This window comes from Nyctereutes procyonoides, unplaced genomic scaffold, assembly GCF_905146905.1.
Source record: "Nyctereutes procyonoides isolate TBG_1078 unplaced genomic scaffold, NYPRO_anot_genome, whole genome shotgun sequence".
Taxonomy (NCBI): Eukaryota; Metazoa; Chordata; class Mammalia; order Carnivora; family Canidae; genus Nyctereutes; species Nyctereutes procyonoides.
The window spans coordinates 65,381,069-65,398,409 of record NW_026575146.1 but is presented as its reverse complement, the minus strand read 5'-3'; the positions used below and the strand labels follow the sequence as shown (position 1 = coordinate 65,398,409).

The window sequence follows — 17,341 nt, the reverse complement described above, 5'->3', positions numbered from 1 at the left end:
GTTTTGGGGTCTGTTCCAGTGCAGTAGTCCATTTCTTGGTACTGTGCGGTGTGCTGGTGTGTACGACTGCGCCCCCAGTCAGAGCTTACGTGTATGTTCCCTCGGGGTACACCTGGGAGCACTCAGGCGTGCTTCAGTCTGTCGCAGGGCTCTTGTGTGTTTCTGTTTGGAATTGCTGTTCTTAGCATGAGGGGGAGCAGCACTCCTGACAGGTGGAGCCTTGCCAGCCTGTGGCTCCTGTTTTTCACCTGGCAGCCCTAGGCAGGGGTGAGTAGTAGTTGCTCCTCCATGGGACAAGGGCTCCCTGCCTCTCTGCCTCTGCCTCACATCTAGAGAGCGGGAGGCTCTTCTCTGACACTGCTTTGCTGACAGTGTGTCATAGCCCCTTCCTCCTCTGCCTGCCGCAAGCCCCCCCATCCCCCCGCCATGTCTGCCCCCGCACCTGGCTTCAATCTTTGGTTAGAGGTGTGGGGAAAGAAGCAGGCTCAGGAGCGGTGCTGGGGTGGGGGTGCCAGGCTGCTCTGCCCTATTCTGTGAACTCAGCTCACTGGCCCTGCGGGAAGGCCTGCAAACACCACCACAGAGACGCTGCAGGTTTTCTCCTGCACCTGTGCTATAGTCATTCCAGACACCACCATGTGCTTCATCTCCCTAAAGTGTCGTGAGGAGAAAATCTTCCAGTTTTGGTTCTGGTAGACATCATCCTTCGGGTGGGACCTGATTCTTTTCTACACATTTGTTATCTTTATTGTTTTTTTTCCTTCATCAGGCTTTGCTCTAAACATTAGAGAATTAGTTTTACTCTATCAAAACGGTATTGTTAGAAATTATGAATAATCTGCATATTATTATAAACAAAACAGAACAAGTGATATTCTCTACACTGGCATTTTATGAACAGAAATGCTGATGGTCACAGAAGGAACCTCACCACAGATTTCCTGTATAGCCTGATCTATTCCAACCATAGTGAAAATAAAAATAAATTGCGTAAGCCAAACTTGCATATAATTTTTTTTAAGATTTATTTATTTCAGAGAGAGAGGGCATGAATAGAAGAGGGAGAGGGAGAGAGGATATCCAGCAGACACCCCGTTGAGTGTGGAGCTCAACATGGGGCTCAGTCCCATGACCCCGAGATCATGACCTGAACCAAAACCAAAAGTCAAACACTTAACCAACTGTGCCATGCAAGCATACTTGTGTATAATTTCTCCGACCCCTTCCTGATCTCCTCCTTGTTGGGAAATGGGGAGCAGTGGTCATGGCCCAAACAAAGGAGAACTGGAAAGGCTGTTGGGAATCATTGGCAAATTTCGAATGAAGTGGGTGGAGAGGGAGGAGGGTGTCTGTGGCCTCAGGAGATACCTTCCCAAGCCCAGGAATCACTAGGAGGTTGAGTTGTGTGATGTCTGTTCAGGCAACGTCTGGTACGCTCTGCCTTCTGAGAGCATTGGGGTGGACTGTGGGGCATCTCCCCCAGTTGCTACAAGGACTTGTGTGGTTGATCACTCATTCCACAAAATGCTATGAATGCTGTGAGGAAAAGCAGGGAAGAGCTGTGGGGGAAGCCTGGCAGGATGTGAGGGAGTTTGCCCTGCAAGTACGATTTTAGGAATGCTCAGAGCTATCAAACCTGAGGATATAAATACTGTAATCTGGAGGCTGTATGGGGGGGCACCAGGGTGGACTGGGCTCTGTGGTTTAGGATTAATTACTTACACTGCAGGTCATGATCTGTGCACAGTATTCAGCCTGCAGATGTGTTTTGTTTGGAGCATATGGTATTTTTAAAAAACAGGAAGTTTTATGTCAAAGTCCAAATTTATAGCGTATCTTAAAAAACCAGTCTAACAAAGCTGGCCCTGACCTCCTGTGCAGTTCCAGCAATTGTCTGAACTGAGGCAGCAGCCTCCTTCCTGCAGGCTCCTGGTCCCGGGTCCCAGTCTTCTTGCCCTCCACTATCCCTGTGCCCTTAGCCCATTGCAGGGTTTGCTCTGAAAATGAGTTAATGACATAAGTTGTCATTTAAAATGAATTGAGGGATCCCTGGGTGGTGCAGCGGTTTAGCGCCTGCCTTTGGCCCAGGGCGCGATCCTGGAGACCCGGGATCAGATCCCACGTCAGGCTCCCGGTGCATGGAGCCTGCTTCTCCCTCTGCCTATGTCTCTGCGCGCCTCTCTCTCTCTCTCTCTCTCTCTCTCTCTCTCTCTCTCTCTCTGACTATCATAAATAAATAAAAATTAAAAAAAATAAAAGTTTAAAAAAATAAAATGAATTTATGAATATTGAAGGACTTACTGCAATACGTTTTACAATATTGTATGGGTGTCAGATATTTTTAAATAATGCCTCAAAAGTCTGCCTTGGGGAGTGAAGACAGGTAATAGTTTATTTTACTTTATTTTATAAGATTTTATTTTATTTTATAAGATTGATTTATTTATTGGATTTTATTTTTTATTTTATTTCATAGGATTTTATTTCATTTTATGGGATTTTATTCATGAGAGACACAGAAAGAGGTAGAGACACAGGCAGAGGAGAAGCAGGCTTCCTGTAGGGAGCCTGATGTGGGACTCGATCACAGAACTCCAAGATCACGTCCCAAGCCAAAGGCAGATGCTCAATCACTAAGTCACCCAGGCGTCCTAATAGTTTTATTTTATTTATTTATTTTTATTATTTTTTATAGTTTTATTTTAAATAAACTTTTTAGCTCTTCCCACTGAGAAAACCCAGAAGTTCATGCATCTGACTTCCAAATCTGTGTTTCTAAGGACCGTTTCCCACTAGAAAGGACCAAGGCTCCTAGGAGAAATGACAAGTAACAGGTTGGGGTCAGGGAAGGCGTAAGATATGCCTGAAACATCTAACACCAGCCAGCACCAGAGTGTACAGAGTTTACTGTGGATGCACGGATGGAGCGCAGAAGCTAGCGGGAAAACACAGCATGACCCCCTTACAACGCACTAGGATGGCCCTGACAGTAGCATGTCACATGCAAAGTCCTGTAATAACAGAAAAGAGAGTCAAAGGGACAACAGTTTTCCTGTAGAAGAATGTTAGCTGGTCAGAAGAGAAGGAAGCAGAGCTGGAAATTCACCTGCGGGGACCCTCCAGAGTGCTAACAGGTTTAGGCAAAGATAGTCTGTGGATGCTCAGACAACTATGTGGAGAGTTACTGGATGGTGAGAGACTCACACAGACCCAAAGTCTTACCTTATAGATTGTGTCTAACGACCAGGGGGCGGTGCTGGCCCCTCAACCAGATATCCCAGAATCACCAGTAACACGCCTGCCCAACATCACTTGTGTGGGATTCCTGCCAGGTATGTACATCTAACCAGACAAATGCAGGTCAGGGGACATTTTACAAGATAGCTGGCTGGGGGATGCTTCAAAACAGCGAGGGGGGGGGCAACACTCCACTGGGCAAGGGTGCTGCTGTAGGTCGCTCACAGGAGACTGGGGGTCCACATGTGAACTATTCATACACACAGCCTCCAAGCATGTGATTGGGACTGGGGAACGCTGAGTGCGACAGTCCTGAGTCAGTGTTGTATTTCCTGTGTTTGGTAATGTGAGTGATTGTGATCATTGTCCCACGGTGACGTCAGAAGCTGTGTTCTCCGGGGTTTTCTCCTCCGGTCGTGGATGATGGTGTTGTGACATCTGCATTCAGATGCTCTAGCCTGTCCCCTGCAAATTCTTATGTGTGCATAGACGTGGACATAGGAGAAAGAGATAAAATGAATGACAAAATAGTATTAACTGGTTAATGTATGAAGAGTGTAGAGATGTTTGTTGTTTTGTTCTTTCAACTTTTCTATGGCCTTAAAAGTATTGCTAAGTTAACTGGGGAGTAGGGAGGCAATTTGTCTTAATTTTAACTGATTTATCCTTACCTCAGGGAAATATTTACATGTAAAATTTTAAGTAAGCTGTCACCCTACATAGGGTCTCCTACCCAGGCTCAAGGAATCCGTAGAGGATTGAAAAGGCTTTATAAATCTCTTGATAGATGTGAAGTATGAGTTAGACGTGTGTTTTTCTGCATGGAGGGATCACCATTGGTTTATTGTATCCTCGATATGATTTGAAGGGGTCCATCCTTCAAATAGTTAAGAACTACTGCCCTAGAATTAGTATTTTAGACAGTATAAATTTGTAATTGTGAACAGAATTCTCAACTTATGTAAAACAAATCAACCTTTAGCAGATTCCAACTTATAAAAAGATTTGCTTCTATCAATTGATAGTTTATTTGACCAGAGACTCTGTTACTTAGAAACACACCATGACATTTCAATAGCATGATGCATTCCTTTTCTGTTCCAAACTAAGACGTGTTTAGTGCAATCACATGTTATTTTTAATGCAATCTGCTTTCCCTTGTGTGGATTCACATTCTTCACATTTTGTGTAAAGGAAAAACTATGCTTGACTCTAAATTTTGATTGTATCCATTTTCATGTAGAGCGAAATGTAACTTCAAAGAAGAAATAATCACGCCTTTAATTTTCATTTGTGTGATCACTGAGACCTATTTGTAGAGTTAGAAACATTCACTTCTTTGCAAATAGCAGTGTGTGACAGACCAAATTCCAGCATGGCTCACAGTCTCAACCATCCCTGTTCAGCGTGTCAAGGCAGAGACATGTGAATAACGTGTTAGAAGACGCCGAGGCATTCGGGCGCACATGCTCAGATGTGTGCAAACACACGACTGCCCTGCCCTGTTGACAGCAGTCTCTGCTGTCTCTTTAGACCCTTTACAAACGCCCGTGTGCTGTTGGATTAGGTTCTGTAGGAGCTATTGCTCACAGGGAAGCTGTGAGATACACACTCCCCTGGAGAACCGGCTGGGGGATGGGGAGGCCAAGGCTACAGACCCCCTCTTGGTTCATCTCTGAGGTCGGAATCTTATCTGCAGGACATGTTCCTTGATCACATACTCTTCTAGTTTGACTGGTTATTTTAAATAGTTTTTCCCCCATTTTAGGTGTTATAAGTAATCACAGTGAATCACGTTTATAAGTCAGACTTACTCTTCTTTTTTTATAATAATCAGGATTTTTTTTTCAAATCAGTTTCTAAATCACTCCCAAGTCTGTGATGAAAAGTAATTTTGACTCTATTGAATCCCACACTCACTTTGTGTTTCTGGAGACCCTGGCTGAGCATACTCTATGTTGCTTCTGCTCTTCTAGAGGGTGCGAGCAAAGGCTCCAAGCTTGGGAGGGCCACTGACGTGCCACAGCATGCCGCTGGAGCCTGGCCCTCCTCAGAGTGTGTGCTGACCCCTGGCCCAGTGCAATATGCCCACTCCTTTTTCCACCCTGTTAAGGAATTGATTACCTTGAATAATTAATATCTACCATAGTGAGAGACCACGCCACCTTGAGCGAGTCACCGAACCTGCCTGTCTGCCAGTTTCCTGATACCTGTCACTGCAGGAACAGATGTCCACCCTGTGCCCAGCATGTCATGGATGTTCCCTCATTTGACCTTTCCAGCAGCCTGGAAAAGTAGATGGTGGTCCCTCTAATGTCATGGGTGAGGAGACTGGAAATCAGAGTCTAAGTTATATGACCAAGTCCACAGCTAATAAGGGCTCCAGGTCAGAGCCAGCATACTTGTTCTGATTTTTAGCTACAAGAGACATACATAAAAATAGAGAGATACCTCATGTTTCAATAGACTTCTGGATTTGCAGACCCTGGAGTCCTCTTGTGTAAGTTAGAGCTGACCGGAAACTTCTGTTTCCATGTGTGGGTTTTTTGTGTTTTGTTTTGTTTTTAGAGAAGGAGTGGGGAGGGAGAGACAGGAGAGAGAGAGTCTTAAGCAGGCAGCATGCCCAGCCAGATCCTAACGAGTAACTCAGTGTCATGGTCCTGAGATCATCACCTGAGCTGAAATCCAGAGTTGGACATTTAACCCACTGTGCCACCCAGACACCCCCTCATGCACACTTCTAATATTTATGAATTTTAAGTTGACTGAGGATCTGTGTTCACATTCAACTATGGACAGAAGAATAATTCAGTCATCTTCAGTCTGTAAATGTATCTCTTACAAGGAAACTGTTTTCTAAATAAGAGAAGGAGGCAGAATAGATGTCAGAGAGGGTTTTAACCACCCTTTGAGGTTTCACTGAAACAGCAGAATTTGAGTAGTTCCTTCTTTTATGTCAGCATCCATGAACCTAGTAATTCTTGGTATATTTAAATGATGGCTTTCCAGAACATAGTGTTGTGGTTATGCAGAACAATCATATTCCCAGTCGTCAAAGCAATGCTTAGTTGTTTATGAGATACTCTGTGTTTTCTGATTGTCCATGTCAGGAAATATTAATAAGATAAATTATTAATTTTAGGACCCTATATAAATCTTTTTCAGTTCAGCTTCTCACTTTTCCTTTAAAAGTCCTCAAAGTTTGCAGAAGCCTTTCTGTTTTGTTCAGGAGTGGTATTGATTTCAATGCTGGAGGGCTTGTGAGCTGATCAGTTGAGACCTGGCATCAGCAGTCATTTAGCACCAACTTGGTGCACAGAGTGGAGGATTCCAAGAAACAGCTTGTCTCTGTTCTTCTAGTTTTACAACTTTTTTTGAGAAACACAATATATCCCCTCTCCGTCTACATGCAGTACCCCATATGCAATAAATTCTCAGTGCGCACCTAACTTTTGTTATGAAATCTGTCACCAGGGTGGTCGCACATATCCCCAGTGCCAGGTGGGAAGGGGGCACATTGTGCAGAGCCAGGCTTCTAGATGCATCTTGTCTTGTTCCCCAGAAGCACCATGTGGTCAGACCACATGGTCAGGTCAGATGGAGACTGGCTGTGGGCTTGGCTCCTCCTCTCCCTTTTGCCTTTGGCAGCCAGTGCCAACTAGGGTTCAGCTCCCCTACCCGTGTTGTCAGAGGCCCCTCAGAGTTGTCCTTGCCTATGAATTCCCATTTTTCCCACTCCTCCTACCACTCTGCCTGCACTCTGTGGCAACCCCCAAATTCATCACGTTCCGGCCCAAACTGTCCCTGTCAGCCTCTCTGCCACATTCTCTCTGGCTCCCTTCTCTTCTGTGTCTTAGCTGGCAGCCAAACGTCCCAGCATATTTCTGCACAAGTCTCTGCCGCACCTCTTCCTGTTTCTGCTCCTCCTCCTGTCACCTGTGCCGGTCGCACCAGCCATGAGGTGCTTGTTCATGCCCCTTCCTGACACCAGTGCTCACGACGGTCCTCCCTCAGATCTCACAACACCCTCACTTGTCCTTGTGGTCGGTCAGCTCACCTGAGCCTCCTGACTCCACTCATCCCTCCACTCCTCTGGCTCAGGTCTTGTGTCAAAGCCCCTCAAGCATGGTGCTCTTTCCTCCTCTGAATTCAGTGCCAGTTACCCCCTTGTTACACTATAGGCTTTGTTACCCCAGATCTAAATTTGTCAATTCAGGGAAACCATTTCTGCCTACAGCACATAACACTATGCTTAATGCAGTGTGTGCCTCCTGTAAAAATGGTGGGGTTTATCCTTTAGCTATATATCCAATCATCTGTGGTTTAAATTTTCACATACTTACCAAATCTACAGATATCTTAAAGCAAGTGTTATGATTTCTTAACACTTCCCAATGAATTTTTTTTAAAGATTTATTTATGTGAGAGAGCATGTCAGTGGCGGGGAGGGCAGAGGGAGAGAGGGTGTCCAGCAGACTCCCTGCTGAGCGTAGAGCCCAACACGGGGTTTGATCTCACCACCCTGAGGTCATGACCTTAGCCAAGTTCAGGACTCGGATGTTTAACCGACTGCACTACCCACGAGCCCCCGAATGAATTTAAAGATCTATACTACATACCACCGAACAGTTACTGAAATAATCATCTTCTTGTATGTGAATGGGCCAGTCATGCTGAGCTCACTGCTCTGGGAAGTGTCCATACATACCAGAGGACAGTGTGCAGACACAGATTTCAACTAGTGCTGTGGGTAATTTTTGTCATGTTTTTTCAATTTAATTGAAGTATAATTAACATACAGTATTAGTTTCAAGTGTAGAGAATTCAATATTCTCTATACATTATTCAGTGCTCATCATGATAAACATGCTCTTAATCCCTTTCACATAGTTCACCCCTCCATCTCACTCACCTCCCCTCTGTCAACCAGTTTGTTTTATGTATTTAAGAGTCTGATTTTTTGTTTCTCCTTCCTTCCTCTCTCCCTTCATTAATTTTTCTTTAATTCCACATATTAGTGAAATCATATGGTATATGTCTTAGTCTGGCTTATTTCACCTAGCATTTCACCCTGTAGATCTGTCCATGTTGTTGCACATGGCAGGATTTCATTCTTTCTACGGCTGAGTAATATTCCATTGTACATACACACCACATCTTTATTCATTCATCTGTTGGATACATGGGCTGCTTTCATATCATAGCTATGTAAATCATGCTGCAGTAAACATAAGGGTACATATGTCTTTTCAAATTAGTGTTTTCATTTTCTTTGGGTAAATACCCAACAGTGGAATTAGTGGATCATATGGTATTTCTATTTTTAATTTTTTAAGGTACCTCCATACTGTTTCCATAGAGGCTGCACCAATTCGCATCCCCACCAACAGTGCACAAGGGCTCCTTTTACTCCACATCCTCACCAACACTTGTTATTTCTTGTCTTATTGATTTTAGCCTTCTAACAGGTGTGAAATGATATATCATTGTGGTTTTGATTTGCATTTCCCTAATAATGAGTAATTTTGAGCATCTTTTGATGTGTCTGTTGGCCATCTCCACATCTTCTTTAGAGAAATGTCTGTGCAGATCCTCTGCCCTTTACAATCGGATTATTTGTTTTTGGGGTGTTGGGTTATGTAAGTTCTTTATGTTTTTAGATATCAATCTGTTATCATTTGCAAATAACTTATCCCATTCAATGGGTTGCCTTTTTGTTTTGTTGATTGTTTCCTTTGTTATTCAAAACCTTTTTATTTTGGTGTAGTCCCAATAGTTTAGTTTTGCTTTCATTTTCCTTGCCTCAGGAGACATATCCAGAAAAAATACTTCTATGATTGACAAATCATAGTCAAAAGTCAAAGAAATGACTGCCTGTGTTTTCTTGTAGGAGTTTTATGGTCTCACATTTAGATTTCTAATCCATTTTGTGTTTATTTTTGTGTATGGGATAAGAAAGTAGTCCAGTCCGTTCTTTTTTATATAACTGTCCAGTTTTCTCACCATTTGTTGAAGAGACTCTTTTTTCCACATTGTATATTCTTGTCTTCTTTGTTGTAGATTAATTGGCCATATGAGGATGGATTTATTTCTGGGCTCTGTATTCTGTTTATTGATCAGTGTGTCTCTTTTCTCTTTTCTCTCTTCTCTTCTCTTCTCTTCTCTTCTCTTCTCTTCTCTTCTCTTCTCTTCTCTTCTCTTCTCTTCTCTTCTCTTCTCTTCTCTTCATAGGGAGTGAGAGCGAGTGCAAGCGTTCAGGAGGAGCAGAGGGAGAGGGAGAAAGTGAATCCCAAGCAGGCTCCACGCCCAGCACAGAAGCTGACACTGGGCTTGATCTCAAAACCCTAAGATTATGACTTGAGCCGAAACCAAGAGTCAGACATTTAACCAACTGAGCCACCTAGGCACCCCTCAACGTGTCTGTTTCCATTTTGATTCCTACAGCTTTGTGTAGTATATCTTGAAATCTGGGACTGTGATACCTCTAGCTTTGGCTTTGTTCCTTCTCAAGATTGCTTTAACTCTTTGGGTTCTGTACAAATTTTAGGATTATTCTAGTTCTATGACAAATGGTGTTGATATTTTGGTAGGAATTGTATTAAATCTGTAGATTGCTTTGGGTAGTATGGACTTTTTTTAAAAACAATATTGGTTCTTCCAAGCCATTGACAATGGAATATCCTTCCATTTGTATTGTCTTCAATTTCTTTCCTCATTGTTTTATTGATCTTGGAGTACAGGTTTTTCACCTCTTTGGTTAAGTTTATTCCTAGATATTTTATTTTAGGTGCAACTGTAAATAGGATTGTTTTCTTAATTTCTCTTTTTGTTGCTTCATTATTAGTTTATAGGAAAGCAACAGATTATTATATATTAATTTTGTATCCTCTGATTTTACTGTATTCACTTACCAGTTCTAGTAAATGTATTTTGTATCCTCTGATTTTACTGTATTCATTACCAGTTCTAGTTTTATGGTGAAATCTTTTGGGTTTTCTATATATAGTATCATGTCATCTGCAAATAATGAAACTTACTTCTTCCACAAATTTGGATGCCTTGTACTCCTTTTTTCTTGTCTGATTGCCATGGCTAGTAATTCCCAATACTATGTTGAATAAAAGTAGTGAGATTGAATATCCTTGTCTTGTTCCCGACCTTAGAAGGAAAGCTCTCACTTTTCCCCCTTGAATATGATGTTTGCTGTGGGTTTTTCATATATGGTCTTATTAGGTTGAGGTATATTCCCTCTAAGCCTATTTTGTTGAGGTTTTTTTGTTTGTTTGTTTGTTTGTTTTTAAGATTTTGTTTATTTGAGAGAGAGAGAGATAACAAGAGCAAATATGAGCAGGGGGAGGGACAGAGAGAGAGGGAGAGCAGGGAGCCCAATGTGGGGCTTGATCCTAAGACCCCAAGATCATGACCTGTCCCAAAGGCAGATACTGAACCGACTGACCAAGCCACCCAGGCACCCCTGTTGAGAGTTTTAATTATGAATTGATGTTGTGCTTTATCAGATGTATTTTCTGCATCTATTGAGATGGTCATATGATTTTTATCCTTTTTCTTATTGATGTCATGTATCCCATTGATTGATTTACAAATATTGAAGCACCCTTTAAATCTCACTTAATTGTGGTGAATAACCTTTTTTTTAATATATTGTAGGTTTTAAGTGCTAATATTTTGAAGATTTTTGCATTTCTGTTCATCAGAGATACTAATATATAATTTTCAAATAATAGTAGGGGACCTTAACCACCCACTTAAATCAATGCACAGATAATCCAGACCAAAAATCAACACAGAAATAGTGTCTGTGAACAGCACATTAGACCAAATAGACCTAACAGATATATTCAGAACATTCCATTCAAAACCAGCAGAATACACATTCCTTTCAAGTACACATGGAGCATTCTCCAAAATAAGTCATGTTTTAGGTCACAAAACCAGCCTCAAAAAAATTCCAAAAAGATTGAAATCGTATGATGTATTTTATCCGACCATGATGCTGTGAAACTAGTAATCAATCACAAGAAAAAATCTGAAAAGAACACTGAATACATGGAGACTAAATAACATGCTGCTAAACAATGAATGAGTCAACCAAGAAATCAAAGAGGAAATCAGAAAGTAAATGGAAACAAATGAAAACACACTTGAAACACAATCCAAGATCATTGGGATGCGGCAAAAGCTGTTCTAGGAGGGAAAGTTAGAGCAATACAGGCCTCCCGCAAGAAAGAAGAAAAATCTCAGTCAACCTAACCTTACACCCAAGGGAGTTAGAAAAAGAAAAACAAAACTCAAAACCAATAGAAGGAAGGAGATACTAAAGACTATAACAGAAATAAGTAAAATAGAGACTAAAGCAATACAACAGATCAATGAAACCAAAAGCTGGTTTTTTTGAAAAGGTAAACAAAATTGATAAACCTTTTGCCAGAAAAAATGAGACAGGACTTGGGACGCCTGGATGGCTCAGCAGTGGGTGTTTCCCTTTGGCTTGGGGCGTGATCCTGGGGTCCTGGGATAAAGACCCGCATTAGGCTCCCTGCATGGAGCTTGCTTCTCCCTCTGCCTGTGTCTCTGCCCCTCTCTCTCTCTCTCTCTCTGTGTGTGTGTGTGTGTGTGTGTGTCTCATGAATAAATAAATAGTCTTTAAAAAATATAATGAGACAGGACTCAAATCAGAAATGAGAGAGAATGCATAATAACTGACATCACAGAAATAGGATTATAAGAGAATATTATGAAAAATTATTTGCCAGCAAATTAGACAACCCAGAAGAAATGGATAAATTCCTAGACTCCTATAACCTCCCAAAAAGGAGTCAGGAAGAAGTAGAAAATTTGAGCATACCAATAACTAGCAAAGACATTGAATCACTAATCAAAAAACTCCCCAAAACAAACAAGTCCAGGACCAGATGGCTTCACAGAGGCCATGTTCTACCAAACATTTAAAGAAGAGCTATTATCTACTCTTCTCAAACTATTCCACAAAAGTAAAAGAGGAAGGAAAGCTTCCAAATTCATTCTATGAGGCCAGCATTACCCTGATACCAAAGCCAGACAAAGACACTACAAAAAATGAATTTTTCTTTTTTTTCTATGTTAATGAAAGCAGTCATCTTACAGAGTAATTAACTTGTCTTGGTGAGGCAGACTCCCTAGGTGATGTGTGGAATCAGTGGACAGTGCCAACCCACAGAGAGGGCGTTATATCTTGCTCACCCCTATTGGCAGCACCCACCATACCAGGTGCCCAGTGCCCACTCAGGTGTCTAGACTTTCCACTTTTTGGACTTCAGTCAGAAGAAGCAGAGTAAGCCAGGTTCAGACACATACCCTGTGTTGCTTCCAAGTGACACCCACCCTTGCTGCAGCGTCCTCATCTGTGTTCCCAAAGTAAGAGGGCAGCAGTCCCACCCCATTGTGGTGGAACTGGGCAGAGGGTTAGGGAAGGATTAGGTGCACGTTTGGTGAATTTTCCATCTATAGCAGATAAGGACTTGTAAAACCTTTCCCATAATACCTTTACTGCTTCTGACAACAACTCCCAAATACCATCCAATACACGCTGTTGAAATTATCTCCAAAGTTTCCAAAAGAAAAATGCTACTTTTACAGCTTTACTGAGGTCCATTCCCTATGTAACCTTCATCCCTTTATATAGTTCAGTAATTACATTATAGTCACAGAATTATGCAACCGTCACCACAATCTAATTTGAGAACATTTTTACAGCTAAAAAAGAAACCCCATGATGCTTACCATCACTCCTCATCCCTGTGCCCCCTTGAACCCCCTCTTCACTCAGCACAATGTCTTCAAGGTTCTGTTGTGTCGTAGCAGGTGTTAGTACCCTATCCTTTCCGTGACTGAATAATATTCCACTGTGTGGATGGACCACTTTTGTTTATCTATTCATCCCATAGACATTTGGTTGTTTCCACTTTGGTGCTCCTGTGAATAGTGCTGCTATGAATGTGTGTACAAGTTTTTCTGTGAATGGGCACCCGTGTGGGTCAGTCAGTTGGGCAGCTGCCTTCGGCTCAGGTCATGATCCCAGGGTTCTGGGATTGAGCCCTGCATTGGCCTCCCTGCTCAATGGGGAGTCTGCTTTTTCCTCTCCCTGTGTCTCTCCTCCCTGCTCTTGCTCTCTCTCAAATAAATAAAATAAAATAAAAATTTTAAGTTTTTCCCTGAAAAAAACAAACAAACAAACAAACAAAAAAACTTGGTTTGTGATTCAGATGGCCCCTGTCTCTTGGTTCTTAAGGAAAGGAAGAGAGGCAGGAGCATCTAATCTGAAGGTAGCAAAGCTGCTTTGTCTGAAGGAGAGTCTGTGTAGTCTTCAGGGACACTTCCACCCCAGGGCACTACAAACCCGTGACTCACCATGCTGGAAAACCACTGATCTGTTCCAGACACATTATTTTATAATTGAACCAAGGGATCCCAGACAAGTAGAATAACTGTATAATTAATCATTGGAAATCAAGGTGGGCACCCAGGCCTAATTGCTGGTGCAGTTATTTCCTTATAATTCCAGGCTTTATGTGTCTTTGACCATGTCATATCTTTAGTGCTTTTTGTAATAATCTTAAGTCATATCTCAAAATTAAAAATATAGTTAGCGTTCTTTGTATGTGCAAAGATGACACAGCATGAATACTTTAGGTCATAGCTATACCAGAACTTTCCTAGTGTACATATGTGTTAGTAATTGCAACATATTTCTGAAGCCAAACAGAACATCTGTTTTGTTTTTAAAATTTTATTGTGAAGATCATTTGCTTTAAAGACATTTATCTTTTTTTTTAATGGAATTAAAACTTCCTATCCAGGACATGATGAAATTTCAAGACTGAACAAATTCAGTGCTAGACATATTTTTTGTATTTTAAGTTTAAAATCAGAAATAAAAGTGTCTTCCAACTTAAGAGCAATGCTTTCTCCAGTCACTCTGAATTTCAGCCTTCCTAGAGATTCTGTTCTTGTCAGAGTGTCCCAGTTACACAGTGGGGTTGTAATTACACCAGGGCCTGGGCTCCCTCCAAGGCTGCAGTGGTGGCAGTGCCTCACTGTGGTTCATGGGGCTTGCACACTCTCAAGACCCAGGATCTGTGGGCTAAGGACCCCAGCATGTTTCGCCACATCACCACCCTGTTCTGCTGATTTCATTGTACCTGATGTTACTGTCTCTGTGATGTCCTGCTTATTTCCCCTACCACACCATGTGTTCCCAGAAAGGAGAGACCTTGTCATTCTGTTTATTATCCTTGTCTCTCTCTAGAACAGCATCTGGAACACAGAGTCCAGTCAGAATGAGAAATGAGTGAAGGAATGGCTCGGTATCCATCTGCACTGTCCCCGGATGCAAATTCTGTTGACTCCCCTTAAACTTTGCTGCCCAGTCTGCCTTAAACAATTGATGTCAGTGCATTTATATTCACATGGCAGGAAGTGTATTAGAAGGGTTCTTGTCAAAGGGATGAGTAACTGTATGTTCTTGTGCTTACCTGTCTCTTATGTTCAACGTAGCCAATTTAAATTAGCAATCTCGTACTTTCCTAAACTGGTTATAAATCTCAACTTTTTGTTCTATAAGATTCTACTTCTCTTAGCCATCTGTCCTGATTCTAACAGTCTTCATTGTATTATTATTATTATTATTATTCATATTATAATATCAAAATCCTAGCTATTATGAGAGAGTGCTGAGAAGGAAGAGCTAAAAAATAAAATTAGCTTGGGGTGCCTGGCTGACTTAGTTGGTGGAATATGTGACTCTTGATGTCAGAGTTGTGAGTTCGAGCCCCTCACTGGGTGTGGAGATTACTTAAAATCTTAAAAAAAAATAAGGGGCATCAGGGTGGCACAGTTGGTTGAGCATCAGACTCTAGGTTTCGGCTCAAATCATGATCTCAAGGTTGTGAGATCGAGCTTAGTGGCAGGCTCTGTGTTCGAAAAGAAGTCTGCTTGGGATTCTCTTCCTCTGCCCCTCCCCACTGCCTGTGCAACCTCCCCCACCCTCTGTGTCTCTCTAGAATGAATGAATGAATGAATGAATCTTTTTGAAAATAATAAATAGAATTAGCTTAAATGGGATAAAATCAAACTCACATCTTTGAAAGTTCAGGAAACTTGCTTCGGTGAATATGGAATATGCTGGTGGCTGTCACTTTTATCTGAGAGATTGGTTATAAGTGCATTCACCTGCATGCCACACACAGATATTTCCCTTGCTCCCTGGTTCTCTGACGGCCTGTGAAGTGGGGCAACTCTCTTCCTCAGTTGGAGAGAGTGCTATTATGAGATCAAGTCACTGAAGTTGAAAAGTTAGAGTGACCTAAATATAAGCTCCTAGTCTGATATTTTGTAGACACAAAACTGAGAGCAGCAAGAGAAGTCAACACATTTTCTGTATGTGTCCTTTATAAACTATTCTAGAAATAAGCACAAAAGATTATTACATAATGAAAATTTTAATACCATATGGTTTTGGTAAGTTCTAATACATAGTAAATACTGAGCTTGATGTTAAATTGAACTAAATAAAAGGATACTTTTGAACACATTAGGGCACAAAAGGTAGGTGCTAACAATGACCAGTGTAGCAAAAATTTTCAAGAGTTCATGCCTTATGGTTATATTCATAAGGTTGTAGCAAGGACAATTAATATGTTTTAAGCAAATCCACTACTTCCCATAAAATCTTTTGATCTTGAATAAAGAATAATGAGGGTGATCTTAAAGTATTGTTTAATTTTTTAGACTGACAGAAATTATTAACTTGGAGTAGTTTCAAAAATTTGTGTAGAATTCACATACACTCTTTTCCCAGCTTCCTCTAATGTTAGTAACCAGTATGTAACCACACTACAGTTCTCAAAACCAAGAAATTAACATGACAGTAGTGTTTTAATTTCACATGTGTGATTAACAGAAGGTACTAGATAAGGCCAATCATTAAGTATATTTTAACCAATAATTATAGCATAGCATCTTATAAAAAATGAATAGGTTATTGTTTTAACAGTAGGATCACTAACAGAACACTAATTCATAAATTCCATCTGTTCTTTTTTTCTTGCCATACACTTCTCGGTCTTGAACCATAACACATGTAATTTTTAAAGGGACTTGGAGGGTTTCTGTTAACGGCAATACTCAGGTCAGCTGTAAAGAACATGATTATTTTGTTCCAGATTTTCCCAGTCTTAGTCCACAGTGAATAACATCCTGTTCTCTAAGGAAGCTTGCAGTGAGAGGGCTTTTTTCTGGAGTGTGAAGCTGAAGCTTTCACTAAAATTGCTAGTGAAGTAACCTTGGGGTAGGTGTTGGTTGTTTTCTGTGTGGGGTGGCTGGTCGGGTGGGTGCTCCTTATCAATGACAAGAACGGCTACAGCACATGCAGGAATACGAGTTAGATGAACAAAAACCTGGAATCACTTGATATTTTGTGGCTTAAGAACTATACTTGAGTATGATCTTATGCACGAAAATGCATAGGATGATATTTCTCTTGTTTTAATATAATTGTTTTCAAGGTGAAGATGTTCCAGGGTCGAATCTCCATCTTCTTCAGCATTGCAAATTTGTTCTGGAAGAATATTCCTGAGGAAAAATAGATGTACAAGTCATAAATGGTCCAAGCAATATTCAGGCTTTATCATTTAGGAGTTAGTTGTACATTTGTTTAAAATTTTTGTTTTTAAAATAAAATTGGATCTTTTTCTTAGACACTAGAAAAAATTTCAAATATGTCAAAGATGTAAATGTGAAAAATGAAGCTATAGGGTAGAATAAAGTATGTCCTGGGAGTGAAAAAAAATCTCCCTGACTCACAAATGAGAAACACTAAAAGAAAATATTAATAAATTGGCTACAGGTCTTTTAAAAATGCAAAGTTAAAAGACATGAAAAACTAGGAGAATGTTTTTGCAACTTACAGTTATAGGGCTAATATCCAAAGCCCTCCTCAAAACCTATGGAGAGAAAGGAGAAGAGGGGCAAATGCTTGGCTAACCACTTCACTGAAGTAAAAAATGAAATGACGTGGGAACATGAAGAGACACTTAGTTTCATTCAT

The 17,341-nt window shown here is 41.1% G+C and overlaps 2 protein-coding genes across 10 annotated transcripts in view; one reads left to right on the top strand and one right to left on the bottom strand.

Annotated features, from left to right (window-relative positions):
• Positions 1-17,341, top strand: part of CENPP (centromere protein P) — a 218,957-nt gene that overhangs the window by 138,552 nt on the left and 63,064 nt on the right. The window lies entirely within an intron of this gene.
• The window catches only part of ECM2 (extracellular matrix protein 2), a 33,150-nt gene continuing 31,524 nt past the window's right edge, over positions 15,716-17,341 (bottom strand). For all 7 annotated transcript variants that reach the window (XM_055309622.1, XM_055309624.1, XM_055309623.1 and 4 more), the window contains one exon: positions 15,716-16,866. In XM_055309622.1, coding sequence (XP_055165597.1) covers positions 16,698-16,866 — 169 coding nt within the window. In that variant the 3' untranslated portion in view covers positions 15,716-16,697. The remainder of the gene's footprint in view (positions 16,867-17,341) is intronic.